Below are 16,213 nucleotides of genomic sequence, written 5' to 3'. Positions count from 1 at the left end.
GAAAAACTGGCGGGCATGTGCAACATGGTGCAGGGTAAGAACAAAAGAAATGAATGTGGTATCAAGCACGTCGACAGGTTCGTCCCATGCAGAATAGGGGTAGTGTACCAGATACCTCTCTCTTGTGGCAATAGCTACATAGGGCAGATGGGACGGTGCCTAAACGTCAGACTGCAGGAGCACCGCGCAGGAGTAGAAGGATTGGCGGGGGGTGGCAAACTGGCTGACCATTGTCGCCACTGTCGTAATTGCACGCCTAGGTTCCGTGACACTAAAGTCTTGAAGATGTTTGCGTCACAACTGAGCCGAGAAATCTATGAAGCTTATTGTATAAAAATGCAATCTGGCAGCTGCGTAAGCAGCTCTTCAGTGTCATTGAGCGATAAAGAGTTCAAATATTTACAAGCAAATTTGTGGCACTCACGCCCACATGCCACCGTCGACTGATGGCTGTCTGATGATTAGCAAGTGTGATATTACTTGTATAAATGTGGGATTTCCCGGAGTAAATCTTAGTTGAAGTTCCGCGCCTGTCTTGTGTGTTCCTTCTTTGTCCCTTGTTTTTGTGCGGTTACATGATGCATTCCATTAATGACCACCAACTAGCCCGCTTATCCCTGTTAAACATTCGAGAAACTTCCGATATGTGCGGACGCGTCCCACGCTGAGCGATGACATTTGTTAGACAGTGAAAAGCTGTCACACGACAAAGACAAACAAGTACGCGTGTCAATATGCTTGCGACATTGTGGTGCCGGTGCTTCCCACATTTGGAACCAAATGCTAAAAACAGGAATTTTTCCTGACAAGCTGAAGATAGCACCACTATTTGTTGTGCACAAAGGAAATGATGACAATGTTTTCAAAGACTATGGTCCCATTTTTGTTTTGACTGTTTTCTCCAAGGTTGCTACAAATGTTATAAAAATGCATTTAAGTGCTTTACTTGAGAAACTCCTAACACAGTATCAACCCAACAATATGGTATTCAAAAGGAAAAATAAACTGAAACAACAAATTCATGTGAAAGATATACTAGTTCTCATAGAAAACAAACTTCTGGCCCTAGGATTGTTCTTTGATCACAAAAAGGCTGTTGATTCTGTCAGTCGTAAAATTATTTTAGTTAAATTACCATTACATGAAATAAGAGGCACTCCACTAGACCTGATCAAGAGCTACTTAACATTGAGAACACAATGTACTAGTGTTAATGGCGTTTCATCTAGCTATGTGGATATATGCACTGGCGTTACGCAGGGTTCAATTTTGGGACCACTATTATTCTTCCTGCACATCAACGACAAAGTCAACCATCCATACACTGCCTCTATGGTGATGTATGCAGACAACACTAATATTTTTTCCGTTTCTGGGTCAAATTTACACTCTCTAGCGAGACAGGCTAATGCATGGCTGACTGAAGTGTCAAAATGGCCGACAGCAAATAAAATAGAAATTAATGTACACAAGACAAATTTTCTACTATTCATATCAAGAACAAAATTGTAGAAAGTGAATCCACTATGGCTTTTTGCAACAGTGCTCTCACATAGATGGATTCCATGCGATTTTCAGGAGCTTTTTCTGAGTTAACATGGATGATCATACTACTGAAAGCCTATAGTCAAATTTATATAATCTACAAAATGAGAAATTTGTTACCATTATGGTTAAAGAATCAAACTTATTATCCTCTTGTAAAATCATACCTACATTATCATTTATTTATTTAGTCGGGCTCTTCCTGATTGCATTGTTTTCAGAACTTGTTTGTACTATAAACAAACCTTTTGCCAATTGTAAAATTATTTTTTGTGCACTGTATCATGGCCCCACAGCTACCTCAACTTCTTTTTGAAACTTGCTTTATAATGTCCATAACAGTATCGTCCTTAGGTTTGGTTCCCCACTCATGGTGTCTACTAAATTAATAGATATTCCCTGAATTTTCCAGGTTTTTCCTGATAGTTCCAATAAAAATTCCCTAAATTTTAAAGAATGTTTGAGAGTCGAACAGAGGCACAATTCACATAGACGATTTCACTCACAAAACAGCTCATTGCAGCGCCAAAGCGAGATTATGAGCACATTTATTCACTTTAAAGCGTCAATTTCTTCCTGGAGAAGAGAAGCCTCATTCTGTGCTTCAGTGATGAGCCTTTGCTTCTTTTGTTGGAGTTCCTTGATGCGGGTGGCCACCCTTTTCCTGTTTTGTTCAGCCTCAGATGCATCCAGCCTGTCTCGCTTCTTTTTCTTGAGCTACTCCTTCCATCGAATACTTGCGCCACGCACCATTTCCACCATACTGTCTGCAATGTCAACATTGGCTACACCACCTGCCGCTGAAACTCAACCATACACTATTCTCTGCGCAATGAGACATTCTTTGTTCAGGTTCTCTATAAGGCATTCTTTATTTACAGAAAAACCTCTTTCGACAGCAGCATTGCCATGAGACATGGTGAGGATGATCTTGACAAAGATAAGCAACTCGTTATGGTTCCGTGAGCACAGCTCAAACCACAAGGTGTCCAGTCTCTGTGCCGTCCTATCAAAGTACTTCAGAAGTAGCTGTGCAGAGCTCAGCGAACAGACTTGCACATAGGATCGGTGCGCCCGTTCTGCTTCTAAGCCGGTCAGCCACCGGCGCTGTGTGAGTATTTCCAGGGCAATCGCTAGTCGTCTTTTGCCAACCTCCACTGACAAGGCGCAGACTGGATCCAAACAACTCACTCCTGTTGTTAGCCTGTATTTTAGAGGCGACCTCTCCATAATCTTCTGCGAGCACACGATCAAAAAAGAAATGCATTCCTTCTTGAATGTAAGCAGTGCAAGTTGAGATGGTTTTGCAGCTTTTCGAAGTTCGCTTTTGGCAGCAAAACCAACATTAAAAGCGTTGACAAAAACGATGTTCTCGGGCTTCTCCAAATCTATTTTAAGTAACTTGAACGGCGTGTCAGCGGCGCGCAAAATTTCTTGCTTAATGATCCTTCCTAACAGTGATCGTAGGACAGCCTCCAATGCTGCGGCAAGGAAGGGGACCATTGGTTCGTCCGTTTGAAATTCGGTCAGGAATGGCTTGAATTCCTCAGCAACTGATAGCATGAAAGCCAGTTTTGCCGGCAGCATCGTGTCAGCTACTAGCGTCTCGACTGTGGTGAAGCTGGTGCACTTTGGCTTGCTCTTGTCTTTAGCTGAACACTCCACATACTTTATTAAGTGTGGCAGTACTTGAAGAGCTCTTGAAATCACCATACTGTTTTCAAGTCATCGAACCGCACAGAATTTGAGCGTAAACGATGTGCTTGCTGTGATGCGAATGTAATCAGCGCGGCGCGCTGGAACATACTTGAAAAGGTTATAAATACTCCGCAGAAATGCTACCAAATTCCAGCCAGTTGCTGCATGGCCTGTTTTGAAGGCACCATGAACCACATGTAGGCCACAGCTTCCAATTTCCAGGATTTGTCGACTGTCGTGACAAGCGAGTTCTTCCTTAAGGGACCTAAGAAACTTGAAGTTTACATTTGGTCCATCCATTGACACTTGCAATATCTTGTGCTTTATGTCCTCTGTGGCTTTCTTGAAAGCAAGTGTCAGGTCTTCAGAACAGGTGTGGCCGAGAAAACATGAAGTCAGGTATCGAGTTTTTACAGTAGCGTCAGCCGAATCGCAGTATCTGACCAGCACAGCCATTTGTTCTTTCTGCGCTACTTTGTTTAGTGATTCATCGAATGCTACAGCTATGTACGGTACTTCAGCAAGAGCTGATAGCAGCTTTTTTCGGAATGGCGCGATGCCATGACAGATAGTATATCCCACTTTGTCTTTTCCTAATTGCATGTTCTTGGCAATTTCACAAGACTGGAACATCAACGGGAAGAGCGCCGCCGATGATGCCACGGAACGGAGGGATGCATGAGCCATTACAGCATTCATGCACCATACGATCTCGGCTTTCGCAACATCTTTCTTCAATAGAAAACCACGTACCGTGATCTGTGCAGGCGCTGATGTAGCAGGAGGCATCGATGAGGGGTCTGCTCTCTTCGCCCGTTCGTCGACGGTCATCGCGGTTGACAGGGCTGCACTGCTTGGCTTGAAGAACGAGAATACACGTGTCTGGGAGCCACTTTCCAGCGCCTTCATGGCGTTCTTATGCTTTACACTTGCAGCTTGGCTAGACACCGCGGTTTTTCCCATGTTGCTCAAGCGAAACGTCTTGCAGCACACTGCGCATTGTGCGCTATATACATCGTTGGGCACAGGCTTAATCCAGCTGGCGAAGTCGGATACGTTGGCGTTGGTCTAGTCAGCATTGAACGAACACTTCGTCGACTGTGACATCGCCGATTTCGAGTGTCTTCAAAAACAGCCTCACCGCAAAACAAAACTCAAAACGCCGCCGCCGCCACGAACAAAGCACAACATACACAAGTGCACCCACGAGCACGTCACGTATTACCACAGAATGGAGAGATGGCGATACTCATCCGATAATGATGATGACAGTTGCCTCTTAGACCGCTTGCTGCTGGTTGGTTACTGGCGCCACTTAGTGGCAATTAAACTGCGGAGAGCTACGATGCATGGAGTCGGGGATCTACGGCTCAATCTCGGAGGCCGTGTGTAACAGCGCCGTTGTTGCACACCGCCTCAGAGATCTTCGCGGTATTCGTGCCGGTTTAGGACGCTGTGTGCAGCAACGGCGCTACTGCACGCGGCCTCCGAGATTGAGCCGTGGATAGTATTCATCGCTCTGTCGATCTCACCGGCCACATTCCCTGATTTGGTCACATTTTTTGTAATTTCCCTGACAATTCCCTGAGTTTTCCAGACATATCGAGAATCCCTGATAATTCCCGGTTTTCCCGGTTGTTAGACACCCTGCCACTTGCCTATGTTTATTCTACACAAATTCAACTATCCTACTACATATATTGGAGAGCGATGACTCTGTTACTGCCAAACATTTTTCCTCCAAGTGTGCAAAGTTCTTTAACCTTTGTGCTGACTTTAGCATTACTCAACTCGACAACCGCAACATCTTCCAGTACTTCTGACTTAATATTTACCACTATCCTGGAGCTAGTCCCTCCCTTAACTTACCTACCAGGGTTAAGAGATCATTCATTGGTTCACTTTACTTAATATAGCTCACCTCTACCAAAATTCAAAGCAATACATGACTACGACAAAGTTGATAAAGGATCAATAATCACTGAGTAAGAACTATTTATAGGACGTCATAGAACAGCTTTGCCAAACACTTCATAGACATAAACTGTTGCTGTAAGGAAAGAATACTATCTCTGGCTGAATGATGCGTACGAAAAAAGAAAATCATCTTTATCCCCCTGTCACCATGGTTCAACTCTTTAAAAATGCCAATCCAATAAAACAAAAAGGGTGTTTCGTCGTGCAATGCAAACTAAGAATACGTGCAAACTAAGATCATTGGGAAGCATATCATCAAACTGACAGTGAAGATACCTGTGTCATTCAGTGTGCAAAGGATTGGTTTCTTAAATACACATTACCATCTATATTTCAAGCTAGCTCTCATAAATTTTGAAGCATAATCTGCAGTTATGCAACACAACTACCTATAGTAATAACACTATGTTTCTGCCTAGCCAATATTGCATAGTTTTGAGTAACGCATTTGTTTCTTTTTTCAGTACATCTGCTCCTGCATTGCGCCCCTGGCTACTTGACTGAAACCCTCTAGATCCCATTATTACAGATTTGGTTGGTGTTGCCAAGCTCAGTGAGAATCTAAAGATCTCCTTGTCCACCGGTTCTGAGTCACTCAACTCAACAATATTAAAAAATAACTGAAGTGTGTTCGTCTATAATTCTTTCAAAACATATTGAGCAATCTTTCCAGTGTTCTACACTACCCAGTGATTGGAATGTGGAGATGGCAGTCCTTGCGGACAAATCAGGTAATGCATTTGCCCGATAACTGTCATCCTATATCATTAACACATATTCCTTGCAAAATCTTAGAACAATTCATTCTTAAATAATTGCCAGCATGGATTTAGGAAAATGTTTTCATGTGAGACCCAACAATTCACATTTACTAATGACCTATTTATGGCCACAGACCTCGGTTTCAATATCGAATCCATTTTTTTTTTTTTTTGCAAAGGCATTGAACTATGTATTGCACGAATTACTTCTTTTCAAGCTTAGTCAACTTAGTATTGATGCTAACATATCTGGCTGGGTTAAAGACTTTCTGTCTAACGGCACTCAATGTGTAGCAGCTAACCCTTATTCTTCTGCTTCCTCTATCGTACCATCCAGCATACAAAAAAGGTCCGTGCTGGGCCTTTGCTGTTACTTGTTTATATTAATTACCTTCCCAACAGTTCTGCATTTTCATCTGTTAAACATTTTGGCAATGATTGAATCATTTACCATAATATAACCAACCCTGCAGCTTCACTGAATACTCAAAGCCATCTTGACCACTTATCCTTATGGTGTGACAAACGGCTTGTGCAATTTAACTTTAGCAAATTTAAAAACATGAGAATAACTCGGTGCCTTCACCACACAAACAATGCATATTACTTAAAATGGAGATTCCGTAAACTCTGTTAACTCTTACAAATATCTTGGCATTAATATTACTAATGACCTGTCATGGAGCATGCACATGGACTATGTTGCTCGCAACACTAACTGCACTCCTGGCTACCCATGCCATAACTTTTCCAAAGTACCTTTGTCTTTGACCACTTGAGTGTTTATATTTTGACCAAAAGTGACCTTATTTTGCTTATTCTTTATATGGCTTATTTTCAAACCTCACTCTATTGAAAACCATTCTAAAGTTTTTTCAACTACCTTCCTTCATATTCTAAGTTGAAAACGTTATTTTACCTCTTCACTATGCAACATATATGTACTTGTCATTGCCACAAATGGTAAATTTAGAAACAAGTAAAAATGCTTTCTTCTATGCTATTTCTAAAATAACTATTCTGAGAAACAGTTCTTCACCAAAGCAAGTTTTAAATGCATTCTTGTGCTTCTAAGGCAAATCACGAATTGTGTGCAACTTCATGAAGCACGTAATAGCACAGAGAGCCTTGCCACAGGGCATGTACCAGATTACCAGATTGTTCCTAATCTGCAACAGGGCGCAAAAAGTGCATGATTAAAAAAATGCGGTCTTTGAGCACTGACAAAGTGCTGCCACCTATGTAAGGAAACATGGACCACAATAAACACACCCCTCCAGCACTGACGAAATGACTGCTATCTGTGTTGCAGAACACGAAGAATGAATTAATGCGGCATTCGAGGTGCTGGAAAAGTGTTGACATCTATGTAGTAAAACAAAAAAGAGAGAAATAATTGTGGATTTCAAACGCTGTCACTGCAGCCATTTATGTAGTAGAAGAAAAACAAAGTGGACATGCTGAATTCGTCCAAATCGCTTTGAAAACACGATTATTGCCATTGACGAGCTGAACTCACCCAAAGCAAGGTTGATGAGCCGCGCTCATCTAAAACATTTCAGGGGTTAAAATTAACTTTGTTCAAAACTCTAGCTCGTCCCAAATTGGAATATGCATCCACCATCTGGGACGATAGTGAATCAATTTTCATCATTGCTCTCAAATCTGTTCAGTATCGCACTACCTGGTTTATACCCCAGTCACACGAGCATGCCAAAGGTCCTTTGAAGTTAAGGAGCACTGAGCTTTCAAAGGCACATTAGCTCAAGGGATATATGTCGGTGCTACATGGTCTCCAGGTAGTCTCCGTTGAAGCTTTTAACAGAAACCGCAACGTATCCTTAGCACTGCCATCACCTCGAAAGTAATAAGAAAATATGGCCCAAATACGTCTTATAATAAATTTGTCAAAACTTTTTCAGCAACATTTATTTTTTTTAATAAATAGAAACATCAAAACAACATGCCCACGTAGTAAAGGCATTACTTTACCACAAACAGATGTATTTATTGTAATGATGGCCACCAGGTGTACCGCTTTGTACACCGCACGCTGGAGTTATTCGTTGTTGCCTTTGCTTCAGCTGCTTTGTTTCATTCGTTGTGGCTAGGCAGCAGTAGATACGCGTAAACACGGTAAAGAACTGGAAAACAAAAGTGACAAGGGAAGAAGACATGCAGAAAAAAGCCGAGGAGACTGGGATGCCAAGCAGCCGCTAACCAAAGAACCAAATCGCACGTGGCACCTGTGTGGTGTCGATGTTGCTGCTGACGACAGGCCGTGCCGGCGTTGCTGTACCGGCGCTTTCATGATGGAGATTGCGGGTGTCCCAAAAGTGTTTAGTACTTTAGTAACAGAATTCAGTACTTATAAGCTTGTTCTGAAGAGGTAAAAATTAAACTTCCATATTTTTAGAGATTATTTTTTCTGCTGTCTGACGCCCTCTAGGCTCGAGAGTATTCCCTTGAGGTTTCAAAGGATGAATGCGCACTCCTATGACTCAAAGCTCCCCTCCAGTAGGGCTCCTTTGCTGTGCCTGTGTGACAGTGTGCATTCTCCCTTGAAGTAAAGGATTTTTGGTTCAAAGGACTTTGAAAGTGCTCGTGTGACTGGGGTATTATACTATAAAATTATTCCTGTCACCAGGCACGTACCCAGGATTTTTTTTCGGGGGGGCCCACCACATCCATCATCATCATCATCATCAGGACGAAGGCCTCTCCCTGCGATCTCCAATTACCCCTGTCCTGCGCCAACCGATTCCAACTAGCGCCCGCGAATTTCCTAATTTCATCGCTCCACCTAGTGTTTTGTCGTCCTCGATTGCGTTTCCCTTCTCTTGGTACCCATTCTGTAACCCTAATGGTCCAACGGTTATCTAACCGGCGCATTACATGACTTGCCCAGCTACATTTTTTCCTCTTGATGTCCATTAGAATATCGTCTATACCCGTTCGCTCTCTGATCCAAACCACTCTCTTTCTCTCTTAACGTTATGCCTAGCAATCTTCGTTCGATCGCTCTTTGCGTGGTCCTTAACTTGCTCTCAAGTCTCTGCCCCATATGCACTGGCATAATGCACTGGGAAATGCACTGGCAAATGCATTGGCAAAATGCACTGATTGCACACCTTACTTTTCAGTAATAATGGTAAGCTTCCAGTCAGGAGCTGACAATGTCTGCCGTATGTGATCCAACCTATTTTTAGTCTTCTGTGAATTTCCTTCTCATGATCAGGGTTCCCTCTGATTAATTGACCTAGGTAAACGTACTCCTTCACAGTCTCTAGTGGCCGACTGGCCATCCTGATCTCTTGTTCCTTTGCCCGGCTATTTATCATTATCTTCATCTTCTGCATAGTAATATTCAACCCCACTCTTACACTCTCTCTGTTAAAGTAGCCAATCAATTGTTGTAACTCGTCTGCATTGTTGTTGAATAGAACAATGTCATCGGCAAACCGAAGGTTGCCGATATATTTGCCGTCGATCTTTACTCCTAAGCCTTCCTAGTTTAATAGCTTGAATTCTTCTAAGCACGCAGAAAATAGCTTTGGAGAAATTGTGCCCCCTGTCTGACCCCTTTCTCTATAGGTCTCTCCCTGCTTTTCTTGTGTAGAATTAAGGTAGCTGTAGAACCTCTGTAGATATTCTAATGCGAAAGACGAGTCAGTAAGACGAAAAACTATTTACAGATTATATTTACAACAACGATTGCAGCGCTGACCAGTTAGATTCACAGCGCGAGCCCAGTTCGTTCTTCCTCCTCTTTTCTGGAGTGATGGGGCCTACGCGCCTCGTTCAAACAAACAAATACCTCACGCATGTAGCAATATTTTCCAAGCTTTTTACGTAAGCGTTCTGTACTCCTTGATTACGTAGTGCCTCTACGATTGCTGGTATCTCTACTGAATCAAATGCCTTTTCGTTATCTATATAAGCCATATAGAGAGGCTTATTGTACTCTGCAGATTTCGCGATAGCCTGATTGATGATATGGATGTGATCCATTGTAAAGTATCTCTTCCTGAAGCCAGCCTGTTCCCTTGGTTGACAAAATCCAGTGTTAAACTTATTCTATTGGAGATTATTTTGGTAAATATTTTATATAATACTGGGAGCAAGCTAATGGTCCCATATTTGTTCAATTCTTTAAAGTCTCCTTCTTTTTGTGGATTAGTATAATGTCTGCATTCTTCCAGTTTTCTGGGACCCTTGCAGTCGATAGACACTTCGTATAAAGAGCCGCCAGTTTTCCAAGCATTATGTCTCCTCCATCTTTGATTAAATCAACTGTTATTCCACGTTATCCTCCCACTCTTCATCGTTTCATGTCTTGCAGGGCCCTTCTGACCTCATCGCTAGTTATAGGAGAGTTTCTGTATACTGTTCATTACTGTTTCTAAGTGAACTATCCTGACTCCTCTGGATATTGTATACAGGTCAGCTTAGAATTTTTCCGCTGCTTTTACTATATCTTCGAGATTGCTGATGATATTATCCTTCTTATCTTTTAGTGCATACATCATGGTTTGTCCTATGCCAGGTTTCTTTTTTACTGATTTCAGGCTGCGTTCATTTTTTACGGCTTCTTCAGTCTTTCTCATGTTATAGTTTCGAATATCAGTTATTTTCGCCTTGTTGATCACTTTTGACAGTTCCGCGAATTGCGTGACGCTGTGCGGCCGTCAGTCCCATACAACCGCGTAGAGCGCAGGACTCTGCGATTCTAGATGTACTGCGCTCACTGCGAAAGGTTAGAAAAACATCCACATAAGCACAGCAGAGAAGTGGCTACGTGAGGCGGTTCGACCGATAACTGTAGAAGCGTCATTCAAAACAAGTAATTGTTCTCCACTTCCGGCGGCGTTTTCTCTACTTCCTTTTTAAATAAAAAGATGTTCATCCATAAATATTCTCATAAACAACGGTTAACCTTTTTTATTATTCGCTTTTGCTTGCAGTTTGGTTGTTGCCCTGGCTCTCTCCCTTAGTAGATCGCTTAATTTCTCAACTCCTTGCTATTTTTGTTTCCAGTTGCCAATTTTGAACGAAAAGTGCTATACAGTTAGGGAAAAACAGACGAGGTAACGGGCGACAGTCATCTTGCTTATGGGTTTAGGGGTTATTGCAGGGTTTCATGATGGACGCTCTTTCACATTATTTTATTTCCCACCTTATCTAACTCATATCACGTGTATATGGTTCCAGGCATCTGCTAGCATCGCGGCGAGCCGTAACTCAAGGAAACAATGAAGCAAAGGGATAAGTTAAACGCAATTGGCATTTTCTCCGGCCGCAACTCGTTCCATGAGAGTACAGACCAGCTCAGTAACAGCCGCATGCCTCTCCTGGTCCCAGGATCAGCCTAAAAAAAGAAGGTTGAACTAACAAAAGCAACAGCTATGCGCGTGATGGTTGAATAGATGGTGACAACTGAACGTATCTCGAGTTAATCGCGCGGGTGCGGAATTTACGAGAAAACTGTCCTTCACATTACAAGAGATGCTGATAACTACCGCCATCTAAAAGGAGTGAAAAAGGCAGCATAATGCAGACTGATGAACAGCTGCGAAGTCTCAACATTGATCTGGCGGCGCTTCAGGAATATGTGAGGAGTGGTGGCGTGGGTGGGGAGGGGGGGGGGGGGGGGTATGCCACTTGATTTCGGGGGGGGCCCGGGCCCCCCCGGGCCCCCCCCTGGGTACGTGCCTGCCTGTCACAGCCCTGTCTCCTCAATAAAAAAACATGCTAAACTTGCTCTATCTATCTTTATGTCGTAAATATTTGTGCCTCTGCCTTTTTCAGTAAATGTACCATCAAAATGAAGCATTAAAAAGCTATTTTATTTTTACCCATGTACATTCTATCATGTAGGCAATCACAGATTTAGGCTTGGTGTCCTATCTTGTGGAAATGTCACTGATCTCGCGGCCGTGCTGATATTGGGAGAGATGGAGTCGGGAGACGCAGGTGAGCACAGCGAACATATTTTATTTGGGACAAACCCAAAATAAAACACACTCAAAACTTAGTTAACGCCACGCAACACTCCTAAGAAATGCAATGCCACAAAGAGCAATTGGCAGCTTTGTCGCCTACTTAATCCTTGGAAGGTTTTTGCCGTATATGTACGGTGGCAGTTTTCTGTCCCGCAAGGTCTTTGCCGTGTGGGCAGGGTTTGGACCCTTCGTTTGAAATTTCGCGCCATAATGACGATGCATGCTCACTGGTAGGTGCTGCCACCTCTCAGGACTTATAAGAAGAGTTTGAAATTTGTGCTACCTTCTTGCGGAGATAAAAAGAACGGATGTCTAGTTTCAGCGCATCGCGCAGAATGCGGCAACACCCCTTTCGTGGTTTCGGTTCTGCTGCGCTATCGCAATGGAGGCGTGCGAAACGTGATTTTTCTCTTTGTCAGCACTCTCTTGCAGAGGCAGCAAAGTTTCATTTTTATCTTGATTGGCGCTGCGCTTAGCTTATCACTGCCTCTCGCGAGGTATTTTCACTTTGAGTGGCAATGCACTTTCGCGGTTTCGGTTCCGCCGCATGATCGCAACGGAGGCGCGCGAAACGTGATTTTTCTCTTTGTCGGCACTCTCTTGCAAGGGCGGCGAAAGTTGATTTCTATCTTGAATGGCACTGCTCTTAGCTTGTTTATCACCGTCGTTCATGAGGTATTCTCGCTCTCTGCGGCAACGCAGCTACGCGAGAGGGTGCCTCAGACATCTGCCCAAGGCGATGCAGAGAAGAGCATGCCTAAGGCGTGCATAGAAGAGGTCATGTGTGTGCCAACACAACTCGTCACTCCAAGAGGACAGACACGCGTTATAGGTGTGCAGACTGCGATAAGGAGCTGTGCATAGACCCGTGTTTCAAGGAGTACCACACTCTGAAATACTATTGAACATTTTGCAGTTCTGAGTGGTGCCAACACCAAAATACTGTCCCTAATTTTTTTTTACTATTTATTGCCGACTTTATACATTTTATACATTCAAGATCTGCAATAACGTAATTTGACCACCTGGGAAAGTGTCTTTCAAAATAATTCGACTCTCATAGGGTTAATGGTGACTAGTCCTAATTGCCGGCCACGTCAGTCCTTAGCGCATTCCGCGCGAAAATCCAGCAACCCTGGCCTATGGCTGTGCGCTAACTAAAAGGAACGCTCTTACAAAGTTCTGTCATTGCACGTTTCTACAAGTCTGATGAATATCAGCTCTTGGTCACAGTCGGTGCTCCTGCTGGCTCCGCAAGCTTTGCTGCCTTGGTATCGGTCGGCCGGCCATCTCGTCCGTCGTTTTGGATGTCGGTATCCCAAATTCTGTCACTGACGTGGCACTCCGGCCTCCCTGGCTAGGCCTAACGCTGTTTTCCGCCGCTACTTCGCGTGTCGACGAGATGCCCCGGGGTCTATCGCCCGTGCTGGTCTGCCTCTGAAGGGGGATCCAATTCCTGGAGTGCCCAGCACCGCTGTGAGAGGCTGCAGCAGGTCCAAAGAGCCTCGCTCGAAAGTCACTGAGGTCGACAGCCACACCGTGGATTGCCAGCGTCACGGACTTGGCCGAACCTCCATGGCTCCTGTCGCCAGTACGATGTTGACGCTCCAACCTTCTTGGCCCAAAGCCACGTCGATAATGCTAGCTCAGCGCTGCTTCTCTCCCGATCACGGCTCAGGTCACGCACCTCGAGGGCTCATGCCATTCGGACCTATCGGTGCACATTGTTCTTTTCTTTTCATGCCCCATGCCTCTTACACATGACAGGAAAGAACCTATGTAATGACTATTCTATCCCCAAAACCAAGATTGAATGAACCACTTCCCCACTTCTGTCACTGCCATTACCAACTTCAACTTCAAAACTGCCATTTACAATGTTTTCTTTGTTAAACTTGTTATTTTTTTGTTGTTCCTAATATCCTAACATTAGCTGCTAAGGCATATCAGTTACTTAATAATGACTTTGCCTCAGATCGTGGCCGTGGAGATATTTGGACCGTGGCCACACCAGTCACTGGCATGAAAAGCGATTCACGAACTAGTACAATACTTGAAGTGCACTGGCTTAAGAGACCATTTATAGTGTCCTTGTGCATCCTCCCACACTCAGTGCTTACTGTCTCCCTTCACTCCTCTATTTATTCCCCTTTCCCCCACCACCAGTGTAGGGTAGCAAACCGGGTGCTCGTCTGGTTGACCTCCCTGCCTTTCCTGTCCTTGCTTTCTCTCTTGCCTTTCTACTCATGTTACAAAACCTCCAGCAATTACTACTGCACACATTTCAACATTTTATTTACAGGATTAGTAAGGCCAGGACAAATTAAGGCTCACAAACACAGGATTACCAGATCACAACATTCTTAAACAACAACAAGGCTATGAAAGAAAGAATTGGAAACCATAAATATGAAAAAATAATAGCGTCGGAAGTCCATTACTTCTTGTGTAATTTCTCTCAAATTACCTGGAAAACCATCATTATTGAGTACATTCTCATTTGTAGTGTGGTCTTTTTTCTATACAATGGTGCATACTATGTGTTGACCTTTTTCCCACTGCAGTTCACTGTAGAGTAATGAGACAGTGCTTTCAGCAGTGCGCTGCACATTGCCTCAGTGAAAGCATATGAATACGAAACTATTACCCTGTCTGTTCTAATATTGTGCGATGAACTGTCGGAAATGCACCTGGGTGTTCGTTAATAGACTGTGTTCCCTTCATGCTGCAAAATGTGGACCGGTAGAGGGAAGACACGTGCAATAGTTGGTTGCAAATATAGTGACTGGCACATTAATGAATAGAATGGATCTATGTGACCAGGGCCACGTACCTCTGCTACACAAGGACTGCCTGTGTGGCTGGCCCTTCGCGATGCACAGCTTTCCTCGAGGATAAAAAAGCTTTGCTCTTTTGCCATAAATGTATCGCTAAACTCCAAAGAAAGGATTCCAACCCTAGAATGTCGACCAGAGTGAATACCGGTCGTTACACAGTGACAAAAGGAGTAGCGCTGCTTCCTGGCAAAGTGAATTTCTCGCACCTTATCTACACACATCTACACCAACTCACACGCAAACATATGCTTACTCGATTGACAACGTATCAGGAATAAGTAAATCGGCACACGCTTGAATCAATGTGGGGAAGCATGGGTGATGGTAGCTACAGTGACAGTACATGAATGTTCAAAGCTGAACATTATTGTGACAATCCACTGAGTAAGCAAGTGTGATATGCAATAATGTGGCTTTGCCACTAGCTATTATAAAGTACAGAACATCAATGTTCGAAACCTTGCAAGAACAAATCAATTGCAGCTGAGCACATCCGCGAGTGATTAGGCAGAAAATAAATGATCTGATAGTGACCACGCCGAGGAAGAAGAAGAAGAAGAAGAAGAAGAAGAACTTTATTGAAGAATAAAACGCTCAATGGGTGGAGCCCCTCGACAAGGGCCCCACTGGCTTCCGCACGCCATCTTGCTTGTCGGATGATGGCCCTTTGGACCTCTTCCTGTGACTGGACAGTGCCACCTCCCATTGTGTATGCTCCATAATTTCTGTGTTTGTCTTTTGTGGATATGCCGTGCATGCCCATGAGATGTGGTCTAAGGTTGGCATGGCTCCGCACCGTGGGCATGTGTCCGTATATCTTTCGGGATGAATTTTATGGAGAATGTGCCGGTTGTTATATGTATAGGTTTGCTGCTTTCTCCATATAACCTGTTCTTCCTTACTAAGATTCTTATCTGGGTGTGGTAGCTTCATTCTATTTCCTCTGTGATAGATTAAAATTGCAGAGTAGTTCTGGTCAATCAGGAGCGGGTCATCAGAGGCGTCCCGTGAGCACCCGTGGTGTGTAGCATGCGCACGAGCTACTCTGTCAGCCTCTTCGTTTCCCTTGATTCCTCATGACTGGGTACCCATAAAAGGTGAAATCTGGCTCAGGGTTTTATATCTTGTATAATCCTATACGCTGCGGTGCATACTCGTCCCCTGAGGTACCATATAGTGCGGAATATAGGTTGAGGTATTTTCCAAAAAATATTACTAAAAGGTCACCCCTCGACTTATATACTGGCCTTTGGCACAACCTGAATAGTCGTCTGGCAACACGGTGGAGCACAGACCTTTCGGCATCCGCATCGTTATCGCCTCCTTGGTGACCGACGTGGCCCAACGTTAACGCGGCCTACACAGTTGGACCAATGCCATCTTCCCTTTTTGT

At 43.8% G+C, this 16,213-nt stretch overlaps 1 protein-coding gene across 3 annotated transcripts in view; it reads right to left on the bottom strand.

Moving 5' to 3' along the window:
* The window catches only part of LOC142576665 (F-box/LRR-repeat protein 12-like), a 95,675-nt gene that overhangs the window by 9,994 nt on the left and 69,468 nt on the right, over nt 1-16,213 (bottom strand). The window contains exon 1 of one of the 3 annotated variants that reach the window (XM_075686892.1): nt 3,997-4,391. The exons of the other annotated variants lie outside the window; for them this stretch is intronic. Within the exon in view, the coding sequence (XP_075543007.1) occupies nt 3,997-4,206 (210 nt within the window). The 5' untranslated portion in view covers nt 4,207-4,391. Of the gene's footprint in view, nt 1-3,996; nt 4,392-16,213 lie in introns of those variants that run through there. 3 annotated transcript variants of the gene reach the window in all.

The sequence above is a fragment of the Dermacentor variabilis genome, chromosome 3 (genome assembly GCF_050947875.1).
Source record: "Dermacentor variabilis isolate Ectoservices chromosome 3, ASM5094787v1, whole genome shotgun sequence".
Lineage (NCBI taxonomy): Eukaryota > Metazoa > Arthropoda > Arachnida > Ixodida > Ixodidae > Dermacentor > Dermacentor variabilis.
Note: the sequence above shows the minus strand (reverse complement) of the source record. Positions and strands in the feature narration are given on the sequence as shown.